Below are 21,421 nucleotides of genomic sequence, written 5' to 3' on the forward strand. Positions count from 1 at the left end.
TACTGTCACGCTGGTATAAAGGATTTGGAGACAGGTGCAGGAATACCCAATAGGGGTTTTAAAATACACCCAAAACAAACACGTATACAAAAACACTGGGCTGTACCCAAACAAAAGAGCGAGGGTAAACCTCGTAGAATGACACGGTACAATATACACAATACATATAGCACGTATAGCACTCACACCACCAACAGACATGGGAACAATGACCGACAAAGACAGAGGGAACATATATAACATACTAATCAGGGGAAATGGGAACCAGGTGTGTGTAATCAGACAAGACAGTCCGGGGTTGGTGGTAATGAATCCCGTTCAGTGATGCCTAGAAAGCCGACGACGTAGACCTCCAGGACTGGTAAACAGAATGAGCAGCAATACCGGGGGGATCCGTGACAAATACTTTGTAGAAGCACCTGGATTGTGCAACATTTGCCCATTTATTATTTTCAAAATTCTTCAAGATCTGTCAAATTGGTTGTTGATTATTGCTAGACAACCATTTTCAGGTCTTGCCAAAGATTTTCAAGATGTTTTTAGTCAAAACTATAACTTGGCAGTCAAGGAACATTCATTGATTTCTTGATTAGTAACTCCAGTGTAGATCTGACCTTGCGTTTTAGGTTATTGTCCTGCTGAAAGATGAATTAATCTTCCTAGTGTCTGGTGGACTGAACCAGGTTTTCCTCTAGGATTTTGCCTGTGCTTAGCTCCATACAGTTTATTTTTTATCCTGGAAAACTCCCCAGTCCTTAACGATTACAAGCATACCCATAACATGATGCAGCCACCACTATGCTTGAAAATATGGAGGGTGGTACTCCATAATGAGTTGGATTTGGCCCAAACATACTCTATATTCAGGACAAAAAGTTAATTGCTTTACCAATTCTTTGCAATATTACTCTAGTGCTTTGTCGCAAACAAGATGCATGTTTTGGAATATTTTTATTCTGTACAGACTTCCTTCTTTTCACTGTCAGTTTGGTTAGTATTGTGGAGTAAGTACAATGTTGTTCCATCCTCAGTTCTCCTACCACAGCCATTAATCTCTATAACTGTTGTAAAGTCACCATTGGCCTCATGGTGAAATCCCTGAGCGGTTTTCTTCCTCTCCGGCAACTGAGTTAGGAAGGAAGCTGTATCTTTGTAGTGACTGGGTGTATTGATACAACATCCAAAGTGTAATTAATAACTTCACCATGCTCAAAAGGATATTCAATGTCTGCTTTTAATTGTTTTATGCATCTACTAACAGGTGCCCTTCTTTGCGAGGAATTGGAAAACCTCCCTGGTCTTTGTGGTTGAATTGCTGCTGGACTGAGGGACCTTACAGATAATTGTATGTGTGGGCTACAGAGATGAGGTAGTCATTCAAAGATTATTGTACACAGAGCGATTTGTTAAGCAAATGTTTACTCCTAAACTTATATAGGCTTGCCATAACAAAGGCCCGAAATACTTATTGACATTACAGCTTTTAATTTTTAATACATTTGTAAAAATCTAAAAAAAAAAAAAAAGTGGAAAAAGTCAGTGTGTGAAAACTTTTTGAAGGCACTGAGTGTACAAAACATTAAGAACACCTTCCTAATCTTGAGTTGCATCACCCCTTTTGCCCTCAGAACAGCCTTAATTCCTCAGGCAGGGACTCTACAAGGTGTTGAAAGCATTCCACAAGGATGCTGGCCCATGTTGACTCCAATGCTTCCCATAATTGTGTCAAGTTGGCTGGATGTCCTTTGGGTGGTGGACCATTCTTGATACACACGGGAAACTGTTGAGCGTGAAAAACCCAGCAGCGTTGCAGTTCTTGACACACTCAAACTGGTGTGCCTGGCACCTACTACCATACCCCGTCCAAAGGCATTTCAATATTTTGTCTTGCCCATTCACCCTCTGAATGGCACACATACACAATCCGTGTCTCAATTCTCTCAGGACTTTAAAATGTTTTCTTTTTTTTAACCTCTCATCGACACTGATTGAATTGGATTTAACAGGTGACATCAATAAAGGATCATAGCTTTCACCTGGTCAGTCCATGTCAAGTAAAGAGCAGGTGTTCTTAATGTTATGTCCACTCATTGTATATCTTCAGTACCTTTGAATCTCTGTACATATACTTTACATAGCAGTTTCCCTTAGGAAAAGAACAAGTGCATTCCACAAGACTATCAGATTGTACTGTTTGTAGAGACTGCAATAAAGAAGTGAAACTACACAACAAAAAATGTCTCCATTGTAGGTTTTAATGTATAGTTGAAGTCCAAGTGGCCATAATTAGCTCATGTAAGCAGCAATCTAATCTGAACTGTCAGGATGGAAAACGACCAGCTAAAAACAGAAACACACCAGACAAGACTCGAGACCCACAAGTCTACAAAGTGCAGAAGGAAGGAGCATTTCACTGTAATCTTCCTGGTCTCTGATTTAAATCCATGGAGTTACTGTAACACACAGAGGTCAACCTAAAGATAACCCATTTTAAACCCTTATTTCTCAGAAATTACATTTCTGGAGTGACTTGAAAAGTAAATAGATGTCGTGACTTTACATTCATTGATCTGATGACTTATTTCATCCACTATGTTTAATTGTTACCTGATTAAATGAATCATGTAACAATTAACTCATTTAGATTTGGGGCACCACGGAAAAGGTTGTTTAAAGAGTTACAATCTCCTGAATTAAACTCTATAAAGGTGTATATCCATTTCATCAATAAACAGTCATCTGACTAATCATGACCTCTTATATCATCATTCTGAACAGTCATCTTATGATAAGAGGTAATGATTAATCAGATGACTGGTCAGAATGATAAGCAGGTAATGATTAATCAGATGACTGGTCAGAATGATGAGGTAATGATTAATCAGATGACTGGTCAGAATGATAAGGAGGTAATGAGTAATATCATCATTCTGAACAGTCGTAACCTTATTGGATCTGAGAAAACCCCCAGCCTTGCTCATTATTCAGTACTACACCAATTGGTTTAATTATTTATTTACTAGCTAACCAAATAATAACACAGAATACACACACTTACTACATGAGACAAAGGTCCCTAGCGGACTGACACAATATGGCATTTTTTCCCCAGAGAAAGAGAAAAAGAGCGAGAGAAAGAGAGCGAGAAAGAGAGACTTATCGTAGAGACATTCTATAACTATTCTCACAATCATATAGTTTGCACACAAACCGGCGCACGTTTGGAATAAGAAATCATTTAAGTATTTACGTGTGGGTGCCCTTGTCCGTCGTGTAGTCCTGAACAGAACTACAGAGTTCACTCTTCCATTCGCTCCTGAAGTTGCTAATTTGAAGATAAGCCAGCCGTGCCGATGGTTCCAGTGGGGTGATGAGAGTAGCGTACAGTGATTTGAGACTCGTAGTAGGATCTGATGGTTAAGAGTTTGAGATATTTGACTCATGACAGCTAATCAGCTGTACCAGTGATTGTCAGAGAGGGGAGTTTGTCACCTCATACTCCTCGTGTTGATTATTCAGGGGAAGGTGCGTTTATTTCTTCACCTCGTGTTGAGGTTAAAAGTTTCAACCATTACAAACATGTAGCGAACGCCTCATGTTTCCTGGTCTACAGGTTGATTTCTCTTCCAAGCTTTTATGCACTCTTGGTCAAAAGGGCATTCCGTCATGCTGACAAGCTCTCTGACCTCACTCGGGGCGTGGCTAGTTACTGTGCAAAGTATTATCAAAAACAATTATCTTATTAGAAAACTAAAATCACATTCCTATCTTAACAAAAATACTTTAATCCTTCTTATTATATTTACAACATATTGGATGAAAACTTGACAGATAAAGAGGATATACTTTTCAAGTTACAATATTTCCGTTATACAGTTTTTAATGACATCACAAAATGAAAACCAATATTACATTTGTTTTCCATAGTTCCCCACATTATTATGTTAGAAATATTGTTTCCGGTATTCACTTTTTGAACGTTAAGAGTTTTGGGCGGGCAAAAAGTCTCTGGAGACAAAATACATTCCTTTAGCCAATACTGGAGGGTAGAAAGAGAGAGTCCTCTCCTGCTTAATTTACAACCGGGTGTGGAGGTGTCAAAACCCCCACACCAGTTCCCTCATCCCCTCTGCGGGTGAGAGAAGGTCTGGTTATTGTCAGCGATTGCCAAGCTGATCTGACCCATTGTGATTCTCACCATGACAACACACACACATCCAAAGTTCCATCCAGTGTTTTATTTACTTGCATTTAGCAATATTATACAAAAATCCTCATCAGGTGGAAACTGTCATAATTTTCCTCTCAGCTCCCTGAATAATCATGGGTACATAGTCAAAATGACATTACTCTGAATAAAACATGTTTTTCAAGCAAATAAATGCACACTATAACTGCTGGTGTCATACACACACAGACATGAGTGGATAGAGGGTCACATTTAAAGGTTGAATTGCTGTTGCGCTAATCAGAACACTCGTTCAAACACAATGCTTATAAACAACAATATTTGGGGGAGAAAAATCATCCTACTGCTTTTTGAAATGAACCAGCAATCGTACAAAGGATAATATAATCAGGACTCCCAGCCAGAGAACAGCGAGCATGGATACACCAAACTGAACAAATCACAATAGTATTACAAATAAAAACTATTTTAACATTATCAAATGCAGTTGGGAAGTGAGTGAATCAAGTGAGTGAATCAAGATCTAGACTTTTGAGACAAGCAGGTTGCCTAGCAATGGTGCAAAACTATTTAATGTTTAAAACAAAAAGTATTATGCCCCATCATGTCACAAAGCGTTCCCGTGGCAACTAATTCTTATTTCTTTAAAAACGCTCTTTTCAGTAAGCTAAATATTATAATACACATAATATATACCATTTGGCTGACGCTTTTATCCAAACGACTTACAGTCATACGTGCATCCATATTCTGAGCATAGGGATCCTCTGTCAACAGAAAAGGTTAATTTTTGTTAAAGTGCACTTCAATAAAAGTGCAATCAGACCAAGTGGACAGACGGGTTAGGGTTGACATCTCGGGTCACTATGACAACTGACATGAACTCCTCTACCCTCTAGGATTAGGTCTGCCAAACGCTGCTGCTCCTTGCCAACCTGTTGAATCTAAATGATTTTTTTTTTAAACGGTTGGATTTTTCAAAGACGAGCGTTAAGACTGACACAGTGATATTTCATCGAGATCATTTCTCATCTCATATCTGATATTTCAGCTGCTAACAGTCCTTTCAATGTGTAAGTGTGTTTTCTATTTGTCCAAGGAAATTAAAAGTCCTGGGGGCTTATCTAAAAAAAACAATGACCTTCAAATAGCCAACACCATACTACCCACTCTCTCTCTACTACCCACTCTCTCTCTACTACCCACTCTCTCCACTACCCACACTACTATCCACTTCCTCCACTACCCACTCTCTCTCTACTACCCACTCTCTCTCTACTACCCACTCTCTCCACTACCCACACTACTATCCACTTCCTCCACTACCCACTCTCTCCACTACTACCCACTCTCTCCACTAACCACACTACTACCCACTCTCTCCACTACTACCCACACTACTATTAATCTCTCCACTACTACCCACACTACTATTAATCTCTCCACTACTACCGACACTACTATTAATCTCTCCACTACTACCCACTCTCTCCACTGCTACCCACTCTCTCCACTGCCCACACTACTATCCACTACTACCTACACTACTATCCACTACCCACTCTATCCACTACCCGCACTACTACCCACTCTCTCCACTACCCACTCAATCCAAATGAAACCTCTAACTAAACGTCTACAATGACATAGTCACACTATACAATATGATTTATCCCCAAACTGAATATATTTGGGGAATAATAACTTTTCACATCAATGAAATATACTGTATGTATAGTATATACTTTCATAGGTATGACAACATTTCATTAGGAGATGTGGCCTCAATTCAAAACAGAGGATAGCACTTCAACAAATAACATTTTCTGTAGAGGATAACACCCAAAGTATATTAGCACAGTGCAAACAGAAGTAAAAAAGAAAACATCCAATAGGAATTCTTCATCGTAGCTGCACTATATTGAAAACAAAACCTAAACAGAGAAACAACGGTGACCCATATCAAGACATTTCATATGTTTAGTGGTTGGACTGCTTTAGCTTTAACACGTTGAAATTACTTCCTGAGTGTATGCCACTATTGCTGTAATCATTTCAATGGTATCACAGATGAGGGTGATAAAAGCTTGAATCAGCATGAAATACTTCTATATAAAGCCTCAAGAAAACAAAAGAGATGTGAGGGATGGAGACTGAAGAAGAGAAAGAGAGAGAGAGAGAGAAAGGGAGAGACCAACATGGCAGCCATGGGGTGAAAGTATGTGTGTTATGTTGGGGTGACTCAGGGTTCAATGCTCGGCCCCCTGCTGTTGCTCAGCAATTACCCTGGTAAGAGGAGTGTAGGGCCACAGTCAATCAGTCCAGACACACACAGAGCCTGGTCAGTCCTGGTCAGTCCAGACACACACAGAGCCTGGTCAGTCCTGGTCAGTCCAGACACACACAGAGCCTGGTCCTGGTCAGTCCAGACACACACAGAGCCTGGTCCTGGTCAGTCCAGACACACACAGAGCCTGGTCCTGGTCAGTCCAGACACACACAGAGCCTGGTCCTGGTCAGTCCAGACACACACAGAGCCTGGTCCTGGTCAGTCCAGACACACACAGAGCCTGGTCCTGGTCAGTCCAGACACACACAGAGCCTGGTCCTGGTCAGTCCAGACACACACAGAGCCTGGTCCTGGTCAGTCCAGACACACACAGAGCCTGGTCCTGGTCAGTCCAGACACACACAGAGCCTGGTCCTGGTCAGTCCAGACACACACAGAGTCTGGTCCTGGTCAGTCCAGACACACACAGAGCCTGGTCCTGGTCAGTCCAGACACACACAGAGCCTGGTCCTGGTCAGTCCTGGTCAGTCTAGACACACACAGAGCCTGGTTCTGGTCAGTCCTGGCCAGTCTAGACACACACAGAGCCTGGTCCTGGTCTTTGACCTTCAACAACCATGACGGATATCAGAGCTGAAAAGAAAATGGCTAAGTGACACTGACCATTTGAGCTAGCTTGGTATTGCATAATCCAAATCAAGGATAAGGGAGAAAACCTGATACCAAAGTTCAGTCAAATACATTTGAGTATATAATCGTTTAAAAATTCTCTCAGATCTGTAGAAAATTAAAAAAAGAATGGAAGGTAAATAGAAACATGTGGCCTGTAGTTGTTCCATCTGTTAAACTGGTGGAGCAGAACAGACGTTTGTAGTTGTTCCATCTGTTAAACCGGTGGAGCAGAACAGACGTTTGTAGTTGTTCCATCTGTTAAACTGGTGGAGCAGAACAGACGTTTGTAGTTGTTCCATCTGTTAAACCGGTGGAGCAGAACAGACGTTTGTAGTTGTTCCATCTGTTAAACTGGTGGAGCAGAACAGACGTTTGTAGTTGTTCCATGTTTTCAATTCCACTGTTAAATTGGTTGGTGGGAGTTACGGGTTTGTGCGTCAATTCGATTGGTTGACAGAGGTTACGCGGAACCCATGAGCACCTGGACAGGAGGCGTGGCCTTGCCGTCCGCAGGTGAAGCAGGGTACAGCGTGTCGGTGCGGTTGACACGCAGGAATGGTGGGATACTGGAGGACTTGATGTGGAGGATCCTGGTGTCTGTGACCTCACAGTCAATCTGCATCATCACCTCAAACTCCTTGTCCTTGATCACACGATCTGTTAACGAGACAGGGAGAATCAGTGCATTAGAAAAACAACAACATTCCTCAGTCGAAGCCCAGCTGAGCCTGGCTATACCTTCCCTCCTCCCCCTCCCTATGACAGAGAGAGAGAGGGAGTAGATGCCACTATCATAGTAGTAGAGTGGAGTGGGCAGTTAGTTAGGGGTTAAGAGCCAGAGAGAGGGATGAAGGAGAGGTAAACAGAGGAGAGAGGTGAGTCACCCACTGGCACTCTCTCCTGTAGAGAAACACAACAGCTCTAAACAAAGACAGACATGCAAACCAGAGAGAGAAAGAACATAAAGAAGAAAAGCCCCCTGGTGTGAGAGAGAGAGGGAGAGAGAAAGACAAAGAGAGGAGAGAGAGGAAGAGGGGGAGAGAGAGAGGAAGAAGGGGAGAGAGAGAGGAAGAGGGAGAGGGGAAGATGGGAGAGAGAGGGAGAGGGGAAGATGGGAGAGAGAGGGAGAGGAAGAGAGGAAGAGGGGGAGAGAGAGGAAGAGGGGGAGAGAGAGGAAGAGGGGGAGAGAGAGGAAGAGGGGGAGAGAGAGGAAGAGAGGAGAGAGAGGAAGAGAGGAGAGAGGAAGAGAGGAGAAAGAGGAAGAGAGAGAGGAAGATGGGGAGAGAGAGGAAGATGGGGAGAGAGAGGAAGATGGGGAGAGAGGTAGAGGGGGAGAGAGGTAGAGGGGGAGAGAGGAAGATGGAGCATGGAGAGTATGTTTGAATGGATCCCTGCAAGCGGGTCAGGTTTACATCACCAAACCACTGACACTTCATCGCTCTTACTATGGCTTTGTCTATAGGACTGGTAGTGGTGGGTCTCTATATGATGTCTATAGGACTGGTAGTGGTGGGTCTCTATATGATGTCTATAGGACTGGTAGTGGGGGGTCTCTATATGATGTCTATAGGACTGGTAGTGGGGGGTCTCTATATGATGTCTATAGGACTGGTAGTGGTGGGTCTCTATATGATGTCTATAGGACTGGTAGTGGTGGGTCTGTGGTGAGAGGGGGGGTCTCTATATGATGTCTATAGGACTGGTAGTGGTGGGTCTGTGGTGAGAGGGGGGGGTCTCTATATGATGTCTATAGGACTGGTAGTGGTGGGTCTGTGGTGAGAGGGGGGGTCTCTATATGATGTCTATAGGACTGGTAGTGGTGGGTCTCTATATGATGTCTATAGGACTGGTAGTGGTGGCTCTGTGGTGAGAGGGGGGGTCTCTATATGATGTCTATAGGACTGGTAGTGGTGGGTCTGTGGTGAGAGGGGGGGGGTCTCTATATGATGTCTCTATCTCCAGCTGCATGGGGGGGTACAGTAGTTTAACAGGCAATGCAGAAAGTCACCTTTGAGAGAGGGTTCTGTACAGCCAGCTAAATTTGTTTCAAATGGGGGTATGAGAGGCTAGGCCATGAGAAACCCAACACCGATGGCATTACAGCATGTGTGGGCTAGAGAAACATCATGAACTATAAGCTATTCTTAAAACTGGGTTTCTGCACACTGTTGGCAAACATTTCTAAAAATGACCAAACGTCCCACCTCTCCTTAGCCCGCTGACTGAGTGGCCAAAACACTGAGACAGCCAGGACACACACACACACACACACACACACACACACACACACACACACACACACACACACACACACACACACACACACACACACACACACACACACACACACACACACACACACACACACACACACACACACACGGAGGGGCCAACTTCAAACAGCATGACTTTGAGGTACCTACCAAAAGACCCCAGGTCTGTGTGTGTATGTGTGCGTGTCAGGTCTCTCCTTTCCCCTTTTACTAGTGCCACCTGGACACCTTCCAGAAAGCTCCTTCCTTCCCACACGGACCGTCAGTGGCAGTCTGGCAGGATAGTCTGCTGTGTGTGCGTCACCCCCCTTTGTTTTGATTAAGCCTCTGGGTCTGACAAAACAACATTAGTGGAAACTCAAGAGGGCATTTGTGATTCAGTGGTCAGCCAGCTTGACATAAAGATTATGGAGATAAGAGTGGGCACTGGGCACAGTTTGGAATTGGCTTTTTTCTGGCATCCAAAACTAAGCAATTCGTCAGCAAATTTAATAATGGAATTGTTAGAGGCAATTTCAGTCAACAAAAACAAATTATTTTCTAATAAGACAGTGGGCCATTTAAAATGCTTCTAACAACCTAGTTACCAATCCAGCCAACCGTGTTACCAATCCAGTCAACCGTGTTACCAATCCAGCCAACCGTGTTACCAATCCAGCCAACCGTGTTACCAATCCAGCCAACCGTGTTACCAATCCAGCCAACCGAGCTACCAATCCAGCCAACCGAGCTACCAATCCAGCCAACCGTGTTACCAATCCAGCCAACCGAGCTACCAATCCAGTCAACCGAGTTACCAATCCAGTCAACCGAGTTACCAATCCAGTCAACCTAGCTACCAATCCAGCCAACCTAGCTACCAATCCAGCCAACCTAGCTACCAATCCAGCCAACCTAGCTACCAATCCAGCCAACCTAGCTACCAATCCAGCCAACCTAGCTACCAATCCAGCCAACCTAGCTACCAATCCAGCCAACCTAGCTACCAATCCAGCCAACCTAGCTACCAATCCAGCCAACCTAGCTACCAATCCAGCCAACTGTCCAGCCAACTGAGCTACCAACCTAGCTACCAATCTAGCCAACCTAGCTACCAATCCAGCCAATTTAGTTACCAATCCAGCCAGCCAACCGAGCTACCAATCCAGCCAACCGTGCTACCAATCCAGCCAACCGTGCTAACAATCCAGCCAACCGTGTTACCAATCCAGCCAATTTAGTTACCAATCCAGCCAGCCAACCGTGCTACCAATCCAGCCAACCTAGCAACCAATCCAGCCAACCTTGCTACCAATCCAGCCAACCTTGCTACCAATCCAGCCAACCTTGCTACCAATCCAGCCAATTTAGCTACCAATCCAGCCAATTTAGCTACCAATCCAGCCAACCGTCCAGCCACCAATCCAGCCAACCGTCCAGCCAACCTAGCTACCAATCCAGCCAACCTAGCTACCAAATTGGTGCCAATTTCTGGATTGGTAGCAATAGGCTGAGAGAGGCTGGACTGAGGGCTTGTAGGCATCACCGGCAACAATGTTGCCTATGGGCACAAATCCACCGTGGCTGGACCAGACAGGACTGGTAAAAAGTGCTCTTCACTGACGAGATTGTGTCTCACCAGGGGTGATGGTAGGATTCGCGTTTTGTCGTCGAAGGAATGAGCGTTACACCGAGGCCTGTACTCTGGAGCGGGATCGATTTTGGAGGTGGAGGGTCCATCATGGTCTGGGGCAGTGTGTTACAGCATCATCGGACTGAGCTTGTTGTCATTGCAGGCAATCTCAATGCTGTGCGTTACAGGGAAGACATCCTCCTCCCTCATGTGGTACCCTTCCTGCAGGCTCATCCTGACATTACCCTCCAGCATGTCAATGCCACCAGCCATACTGCTCGTTCTGTGCGTCACTTCCAGCAAAACAGGAATGTCAGTGTTCTGCCATGGCCAGCGAAGAGCCTGGATCTCAATCCCATTGAGCACGTCTGGGACCTGTTGGATCGGAGGGTGAGGGCTAGGGCCATTCCTCCCAGAAATGTCCGGGAACTTGCAGGTGCCTTGGTGGAAGAGTGGTGTAATCTCACAGCAAGAACTGGCAAATCTGGTGCAGTCCATGAGGATGAGATGCACTGCAGTACTTAAGGCAGCTGGTGGCCACACCAGATACTGACTGTTACTTTTGATTTTGAACCCCCCTTACTCAGGGACACATTATTCCATTTCTGTTAGTCACATGTCTGTGGAACTTGTTCAGTTTTTGAATCTTGTTATGTTCATACAAATATTTACACGTTAAGTTTGCTGAAAATAAACGCAGTTGACAGTGAGAGGACATTTCTTTTTTTTTTGTTGCTGAGTTTATTAGAATTTACCGGTTTCTCGCAGTTATCACAGGAAAAGGGAGTTAGGTTTGGGCGGGAAATCTTAGTATCCCGGTTCCCGGTATTCAACCCTACAAAGTACAAAGCACGAGCTCTCAAACACCCCATAGGTGGCGTAAACAGATAGCTGGACGTCTATGAACACGCTGTCATACATCACCGCAACGAGTCATCACATTGATGAGAAGTTGGACATGAAGTCCCTCCCATGTACTGACCACTGAGAACATGGAGGAGAGGAAACACAGCAGAGAACCTGAAACGGCATTAACTACCATTGTTGCCGAGTGGGTAGGGGACAGCAGTAAGGTGAGCGTCGTCTGGTAGCCAGGACTGCGGTAGATGGACGGCAGCGTAGCCTAGTGGTTAGAGCGTTGGACTAGTAACCGAAAGGTTGCAAGATCGAATTCCCGAGCTGACAAGGTACAAATCTGGTCTTTCTGCCCCTGAACAAGGCAGTTAACCCACTGTTCCTAGGCCGTCATTGAAGATAAGAATTTGTTCTTAACTGACTTGCCTAGTTAAATAAAGGTTAAAAAAAGAAGAAAAAAAGAAACTGTACTGCCACCTAGCGGTCATACGCAGGACCATATCTGCATTATGAATTCACAAGCATTTTAATTATTTTTTTCCCCTGTCGTTTAAACTATATAAAAAAAATAGCAGTTTAAACATGAAGACATGTTGATGTTTTACATTTTTCACATCTCTAATGTCTGGCTAATAACTGGTCTGATATAGAGAGACGTCTATAGAACTGGTCTGATATAGAGAGACGTCTATAGAACTGGTCTGATATAGAGAGACGTCTATAGAACTGGTCTGATATAGAGAGAGACGTCTATAGAACTGGTCTGATATAGAGAGAGACGTCTATAGAACTGGTCTGTTATAGAGAGAGACGTCTATAGAACTGGTCTGTTATAGAGAGAGACGTCTATAGAACTGGTCTGATATAGAGAGACGTCTATAGAACTGGTCTGATATAGAGTGACGTCTATAGAACTGGTGGGGGCTCCTCTGCTAGGTTTCTGTCCCCAGTGGTTTGGTTGAGTTAGGAGTAGGACCATTTGAACACAACTACTGCTGACAGCACTGTGGTTATTAACCTTTAACTCCTGTTACACTCTGCCACTGTGCAGTGAACCTAGAATCCTCAAAATCGGAAAGACGCCGCAGGGTGTGTGTGTGCGCGCGTGTGTGAGAGAGAGAGAGAGACGATAGCCCACAGTAAAAACACCTGTAATCAAAAAATTATATCAGTCATTTCCAAACATTCTTCTATTCTAAACACGTCACTTCCAATTGATTGAGCTCCTTTCAAACGAAGGGGATCGTTAAACATAACAGAGAGAGAGAGAGAGAGAGAGACCTTCACTCCATTTAAGGAGCCAACCCTTCAGCCAGAAATATTTGGGAAATCATAGAACGTCAACTAACTTTTACAGAATCAATTAACCATAGACATACCACTGTTCAGAAATAGCCAATGACCTACAGCAATCAAATGTATTTATAAAGCCCTTCTTACATCAGCTGATGTCACAAAGTGCTGTACAGAAACCCAGTCTAAAACCCCAAACAGCAAGTAATGCAGGTGTAGAAGCACAGAGGCTAGGAAAAACTACATCAAAGTCCCAATCCCGAATGGCATGTTATTGTCCAGGACAGACCAACCGATGGTTCCCTATTAGCAAAACCGATCCGCTCCCTCCAGATGAAAGCCATTTGGTGACTGGTGGGGGGGGGGCAAGACAGAGCTGGAGCAAGAGCAAGACAGAGCTGGAAATAATTACCCTCCCTCCCTCCGCCATGGAGAAATAATGGTATTGAGACAGTTTTTTCTATTTTAAGGGTCTGGCCCAACTAAAGATGCATTCGGAAAGTATTCAGACCCCTTTACTATATCCATATTTTGTTACAGCCTTACTCGAAAAAGGATTACATTTAAAAAAATCCTCATCAACCTACGCACAATACCTCATGACAAAGCGAACAGGTTTTTACAAATGTTGGCAAAAAAAAAAAATGTAATACTTTATTTATATAAGTATTCAGATCCTGTTTCCATCGATCCTCCTTTAGATGTTTCTACAAATTGATTAGAGTCCACCTGTGGTAAATTCAATTGATTGGACATGATTTGGAAAGGCACACACCTGTCTATATAAGGTCCCACTGTTGACAGTGCACGTCAGAGCAAAAACCAAGCCATGAGGTCGAAGGAATTGTCCGTAGAGCTCCAAGACAGGATTGTGTCAATGCACAGATCTGGGGAAGGATACCAAAAAAATGGATGCAGCATTAAAGGTCCCCAAGAACACCGTGGCCTCCATCATTCTTAAATGGAAGAAGTTTGGAACCACCAAGACTCTTCCTAGAGCTGGCCGCAAGGCCAAACCGAGCAATTGGGGGGAGAAGGGCCTTGGTCAGGGAGGTGACCAAGAACCCAATGGTCACTCTGACAGAGATCCAGAGTTTCTCTGCGGAGAAGGGAGAACCTTCCAGAAGGACAACCATTTCTGCAGCACTCCACCAATCAGGCCTTTATGGTAGAGTGGCCAGACGGATGACACTCCTTAGTAAAAGGCACGACAGCTCACTTGGAGTTTGCCAAAAGGCCCCTAAAGACTCTCAGACCATGAGAAACAAGATGATCTCTCTTGTCTGATGAAACCCAGATTGAACTCTTTGGCCTGAATGCCAAGCGTCACGTCTGGAGGAAACCTGGCACCATCCCTACGGTGAAGCATGGTGGTGGCAGCATCATGCTGTGGGGATGTTTTTCAGAGGCAGGGACTGGGAGACTAGTCAGGATCGAGGGAAATATTTACAGAGCAAAGCAGAGAGAGATCCTTGATGAAAACCTGCTCCAGAGCGCTCAGGACCTCAGACTGGGGCGAAGGTTCACCTTCCAACAGGACATTGACCCTAAGCACACAGCCAAGACAATGCAGAGCCCGGACTTGAACCCGATCGAACATCTCTGGAGAGACCTGAAAATAGCTGTGCAGGGTCAATGTCCAGTTGGAAGGTGAAGCTTCAACCCCAGTCTGAGGTCCTGAATGCTCTGGAACAGGTTTTCATCAAGGATCTCTTGCTCCCCATCCAACCTGACAGAGCTTGAGAGGATCTGCAGAGAAGAATGCAGGTGTGTCAAGCTTGTAGAAGACTCAAAGCTATAATTGCTGCCAAAGGTGCTTCAACAAAGTACTGTGTTCTTGGGGACCTCGACACAATCCTGTCTCGGAGCTCTACCGACAATTCCTTCGAACTCATTGCTTGGTTTTTGCTCTGACATGCATTACCAACTGTGGGACCTTATAGACAGGTGTGTGCCTTTCCAAATCATGTCCAATCAATTGAATTTACCACAGGTGGACTCCAAGTTGTAGAAACATCTCAAGGATGATCAATGGAAACAGGATGCACCTGAGCTCAATTTCGAGTCTCAAAACAAAGGGTCTGAATACTTATGTAAATAAGGTATTTCTGTTATTAATTAAAAAAAAAAAAAAAAGTTTTATATAGATTTGCAAAAAATTCTAAAAAACAGTTTTCGCTTTGTCTTTATGGGGTATTATGTGTAGATTGGAATACTTTCTGAATACTTTCCAAATCTGTCAGAGCTAAAGATGTACATTCACCAGCTTCAGTATCACACACACACACACACACACACACACACACACACACACACAGTTTAAAACAAATATTATAGATCTAATATGTTCCTCAGACACTGTCATCCGTGTCACATGAGACGTTAAGCGTTAGGACAGCCAAGGCCAACTGATGCCAGACTGGGCAGGAAAGGGTGAAATGGGGTCTTGTGTAGGTCAGTCTCTCAGTTAAGGAATGTGATCAGAGTAACACAGCAAATATGGAGAAATGGGATATTAGTACCCATGTTAGCAGATGTTCTCTATCTCAAAACACTACATGATTCAATTTTTTTAAGTGCAAACAACTAAGAGTCCTTGAAATAAGTGAGCAAAGTACATCTGGTATAAGACCGGTACATAGAAACAGTTTTGATTTGGCAGGTGGGTATGCATGCATCTATCACACTTCCTGTAATTCAAAGGGACATGTTTTTTTTTTGTGGTATAATAAACTAACATCTTACAGAGTCTGTATAATCTCATTGAATACAACCACAATCATTGTTGGGGATTCAGGACATTTAAACAGCTATCGGATTTCACTATTTACGTGACTTCAGTAAACCAAGTGACCAGTGTGGCCATAAGCATTCCACCCTGACGAGACGGACCAAGAACAATGTTTGCCTTCATTCATCTTCTACAACGCCTCAGAGAGAGAGAGTCTTTCCCAATATAATGCCGTGCTCTTCCCTCCCTGCTGAGTAACAATATCAAGTTCCACTGACTGACTCACTCCCTCCCTGGGATAGCTCACCGCTAATCAATTTAGATGCTACATCCAAAGCCAGAATGAAGGGAGGAAGGGAGAGGGATAAATAGAGGGAAAGCAAGAGATCGAGAGAGAAAGACAATAAACACAATTTTGCAACAAAAAAAAAGAGAAAATGTGAAGAAGAGAGAGAGCAAGAATCATTCTGTAATAACGAGGCCAGTTGAAATGCCAAGAACAACAGAATCATTCATTTAATTATTCACACTCATCTTTTGCCTCAGTATCTCTTAACACGACGAAACCCTTCCAAGTCAGTTTAATGCTCTTGTTCACTGGGGGGGGGGGGGGGTTGAGTGGTACTGGGGGAAATGATACTAACCCACTCCAGACAGTACTGCAGAGATAAGGTACAGTACGTAGCCTACCATGGATGCCAAACATGGAGTCGGGTCATCTCTATGGCCTTTGTTCTCCCATTAAATCAGTATCAGTGGTCCAGCCAGCCAAGAGAAGGACCATAGAGAAAACAAGACCACGATGTTGTCATGGAAATCAAGGCCAAAACACAAACAGATGTTCAGTTAGGACAGCACAGAAAATACTTTGGGCCACACGAGAATGACAAATATAATAAACAACTAGTTCAGACAGAAATGTCAACCGATCACGCAGGTCTTGAGGTGAACAGGTTTGCTTGTGGATGAGCTAGAGAACTTTATCAGCAGAACTCTAGAGAACTCTAGAGACAGCAGGAGCGGTAGAGATCCTCTGAAAAATCGGCTTTACTCCTGAGGTGCTGACCTGTTGCACCCTCCACAACCACTGTGATTATTATTATTTGACCCTGCTGGTCATCTATGAATATTTGAACATCTTGGCCATGTTCTGTTATAATCTCCACCCGTCACAGCCAGAAGAGGACTGGCCACCCCCTCATAGCCTGGTTCCTCTCTAGGTTTCTTCCTAGGTTCTGGCCTTTCTAGGGAGTTTTTCCTAGCCACCGTGCTTCTACACCTGCATTGCTTGCTGTTTGGGGTTTTAGGCTGGGTTTCTGTACTGCACTTTGTGACATCAACTGATGTAAGAAGGGCTTTATAAATAAATGTTATTTGATTTGATGGAATCCTGTGGTGCCCAAAGCAACAGTGTGGTTTTTGTGTAATAAATGACTGGTTTCTGAGACATCCTTACACCCTAGCATAGTGAACAACGACTTGGATGACTGCTCTTCAAATGAGCTGATAGCTCAAAACACACTTCATAATGGGTAACACGTACAGATCTATGTGACAATACAGCCATGTGGTCTGATCGTGATTGGCTCTTGTGCATCTACTCACACTTTTTCCTTCCTGTTGAATTAGCCAATCAACAGCCTGATTGAGGTCTTACAGTACCATACTGTTGAGTTAGAGATTACTTTACTTAAATTTGTGTGTATTAGGTAGTTGTTGTGGAATTGTTAGATTACTTGTTAGATACTGCTGCACTGTCGGAACTAAACTCAGCAACAACAAAAAAAGAAACGTCCTCTCACTGTCAACTGCGTTTATTTTTAGCAAACTTAACATGTGTAAATATTTGTATAAACATAACAAGATTCAACAACTGAGACATAAACTGAACAAGTTCCACAGACATGTGACTAACAGAAATTGAATAATGTGTCCCTGAACAAAGGGGGGGTCAAAATCAAAAGTAACAGTGAGTATCTGGTGTGGCCACCAGCTGCATTAAGTACTGCGGTGCATCTCATCCTCATGGACTGCCCCAGATTTTCCAGTTCTTGCTGTGAGATGTTACCCCACTCTTCCACCAAGGCACCTGCAAGTTCCCGGACATTTGTGGGGAATGGACCTAGCCCTCACCCTCCGGTCCCAGACGTGCTCAATGGGATTGAGATCCGTCTCTTTGCTGGCCATGACAGAACACTGACATTCCTGTCTTGCAGTAAATCATACACAGAACAAGCAGTATGGCTGGTGGCATTGACATGCTGGAGGGTCATCTCAGGATGAGCCTGCAGGAAGGGTACCACATGAGGGAGGAGGATGTCTTCCCTCTAACGCACAGCATTGAGATTGCCTGCAATGACAACAAGCTCAGTCAGATGATGCTGTAACACACTGCCCCAGACCATGACGGACCCTCCACCTTCAAATCGATCCCGCTCCAGAGTACAGGCCTCGGTGTAATGCTCATTCCTTCGACGATAAACGCAAATTCGACCATCACCCCTGGTGAGACAAAACCGCGACTCGTCAGTGAAGAGCACTTTTTGCCAGTCTTGTCTGGTTAAGCGACGGTGGGTTTGTGCCCATAGGCGAACGTTGTTGACGGTGAAGTCTGGTGAGGACCTGCCTTACAACAGGCCTACAAGTCCTCAGTCCAGCCTCTCTCAGCCTATTGTGGACAGTCTGAGCACTGATGGAGGGATTGTGCGTTCCTGGTGTAACTCGGGCAGTTGTTGTTGCCATCCTGTACCTGTCCCGCAGGTGTGATGTTCGGATGTACCGATCCTGTGCAGGTGTTACACGTGGTCTGCCACTGCGAGGACGATCAGCTGTCCGTCCTGTCTCCCTGTAGCGCTGTCTTAGGCGTCTCACAGTACGGACATTGCAATTTATTTCCCTGGCCACATCTGCTGTCCCATGCCTCTTTGCAGCATGCCTAAGGCACGTTCACACAGATGAGCAGGGACCCTGGGGATCTTTCTTTTGGTGTTTTTCAGAGTCAGTAGAAAGGCCTCTTTAGTGTCCTAAGTTTTCATAACTGTGACCTTAATTACCTATCATCTGTAAGCTGTTAGTGTCTTAACGACCGTTCCACAGGTGCATGTTCATTAATTGTGTATGGTTCATTGAACAAGCATGGGAAACAGTGTTTAAACCCTTTACAATGAAGATCTGTGAAGTTATTTGGATTTTTACAAATTATCTTTGAAAGACAGGGTGCTGAAAAAGGGACGTTTCTTTTTTTGCTGAGTTTAGAAGCACAAGCATTTCGCTACACTCACAATAATATCTGCTAAACATGTGTATGTGACCAATAAAAAAATGGCCTGATTGAGGTCTTACAGTACCATACTGTTGAATTAGCCAATCAACAGCCTGATTGAGGTCTTACAGTACCAGTGCCAACTCTCCAAAATGGCAGCCTTCATCTGAGAGCTTTAAAGCCGGTATTATGATTTTATCCAGAGCCACTTACAGTAGTGAGTGCATCAATTCTTGTGCTTTTTCATACTGGTCCCTTCCCTTCTAGGCAGAGTTCCTCTGTCCAGTGTCTGTGTTCTTTTGCCCATCTTAATCTTTTATTTTTATTGGCCAGTCTGAGATATGTCTTTTTCTTTGCAACTCTGCCTCGAAGGCCAGCATCCCGGAGTTGCCTCTTCACTGTTGATGTTGAGACTGGTGTTTTGCAGGTACTATTTAATGAAGCTGCGAGTTGAGGACATGTGAGGCGTCTGTTTCTCGAACTAGACACTGTAATGTACTTGTCCTCTTGCTCAGTTGTAAACCGGGGCCTCCCACTCCTCTTTCTATTCTGGTTAGAGCCAGTTTGTGCTGTTCTGTGAAGGGAGTAGTACACAGCGCTGTACGAGAGCTTCAGTTTCTTGGCAATTTCTCTCATGGAATAGCCTTCATTTCTCAGAACAAGAATAGACTGACGAGTTTCAGAAGAAAAGGTCTTTGTTTCTGGCCATTTTGAGCCTGTAATGCTGATGCTCCAGATACTCAACTAGTCTAAAGAAGGCCAGTTGTATACATCAATCAATGTGTGAAGAAACCCAGAGGACAGGAAGAAAAAAAGAGAGCGAGACACAGAGGGAAGAAGCCATTAAATGTTCAGTGTATGGTGACAGATCTGTAGTAATCTGTAGTGGAGTTGACTTACCATTAATATTCATGGCTGGCAACACCACAGACATCTTGGGCCTACTTCCTTTGTTGTGGCTGGTAGCGGGAAGTAAAAGGTGATCCTGAGAACAAGGAACAGTCAAAAAGGTCAAAGCTCTAACAGAATGAAGCACACATTGACCTTAGCGAAGACTTCAACACACCAGATCAACAGATGTCAAACTGGAGTTCAAATCTTAGCACACCTTGACCCACACATCAAATACCACGTAACATCAGACTGTATATGTTCAACTTTAAATTAATAACCACATGGCAGTCATAGAAACTGAAAAACACACTGGTGTTCATCAGACAGATGGCTTTCTAGTGAAGGTGGGAAAGGAACCCTGTGGTTGCTATACTTGTTAATCAAAGGGAAAACCCCATCGACCCACAGCTCCGTCTGTATGAGGTCAATCTCTGTCTGTAGCGTGTCTCCATGACAGTTTGACCAAATTCAATCCAGTCAGTCAGTGGATGAGCTACTGACCAACTGCTAACTGTAGAAAGCAATGATATCTCTACTGCTCCACTAAACCCTATAGTACATCTATAGTGTCATCACACTACAGGACAATATGTCTACTGCTCCACTAAACCCTATAGTACATCTATAGTGTCATCACACTACAGGACAATATGTCTACTGCTCCACTAAACCCTATAGTACATCTATAGTGTCCTCACACTACAGGACAATATGTCTACTGCTCCACTAAACCCTATAGTACATCTATAGTGTCATCACACTACAGGACAATATGTCTACTGCTCCACTAAACCCTATAGTACATCTATAGTGTCCTCACACTACAGGACAGTGAGGCACCAATACAGACAATCCAAACATACTCCAGAGTTTACAGTGAGGTCAGGAAGTCACAGCTAAAGGCCACAAGCAACATGAAAGCACCTCACATCTCTCGTCGTAAACATGCTAATCACAAATCAGATGGCTACCATATGGGATAGTCTCTGTCAATGGTCTCTCTCCCCCCACGGCTTCAATAAGTAGTTAAATACTTCAGAGGTGAAATAACCCCGCCAAAACACTTAATATTAATGACTGGCTGTGCCTTTAGATGTTTAGGGAGAGTATCAACCCTTGGTCTCTGAGACGATTACAATTACATAAAGGCAAGGATTATAATCCGGATATGATATCCATCTTGAAGTGACAACTGAAATTGAAATAAATGAGAGAGCAAACACAGAGAGAGCACCATCGCCCTTTATGGTTGTGAGGGCTGGGGTCCGCTCACCAACCAAGAATTCACAAAATGGGACAAACGCCAAATTGAGACTCTGCATGCAGAATTCTGCAAAAATATCCTCTGTG

The 21,421-nt window shown here is 44.0% G+C and overlaps 1 protein-coding gene across 2 annotated transcripts in view; it reads right to left on the reverse strand.

Moving 5' to 3' along the window:
• Positions 1–6,893: 6,893 nt before the first annotated feature.
• Positions 6,894–21,421, reverse strand: part of atf6 (activating transcription factor 6) — a 137,927-nt gene continuing 123,399 nt past the window's right edge. Inside the window, exons 15-16 of one of the 2 annotated variants that reach the window (XM_014123468.2) lie at positions 20,078–20,162; positions 6,894–7,808 (exon numbers count right to left, since the gene is read on the reverse strand). In XM_014123468.2, coding sequence (XP_013978943.1) covers positions 7,612–7,808; positions 20,078–20,162 — 282 coding nt within the window. In that variant the 3' untranslated portion in view covers positions 6,894–7,611. The remainder of the gene's footprint in view (positions 7,809–20,077; positions 20,163–21,421) is intronic. The other variant, XM_014123469.2, reaches the window with a different exon arrangement.

This window comes from Salmo salar, chromosome ssa10, assembly GCF_905237065.1.
Source record: "Salmo salar chromosome ssa10, Ssal_v3.1, whole genome shotgun sequence".
Lineage (NCBI taxonomy): Eukaryota > Metazoa > Chordata > Actinopteri > Salmoniformes > Salmonidae > Salmo > Salmo salar.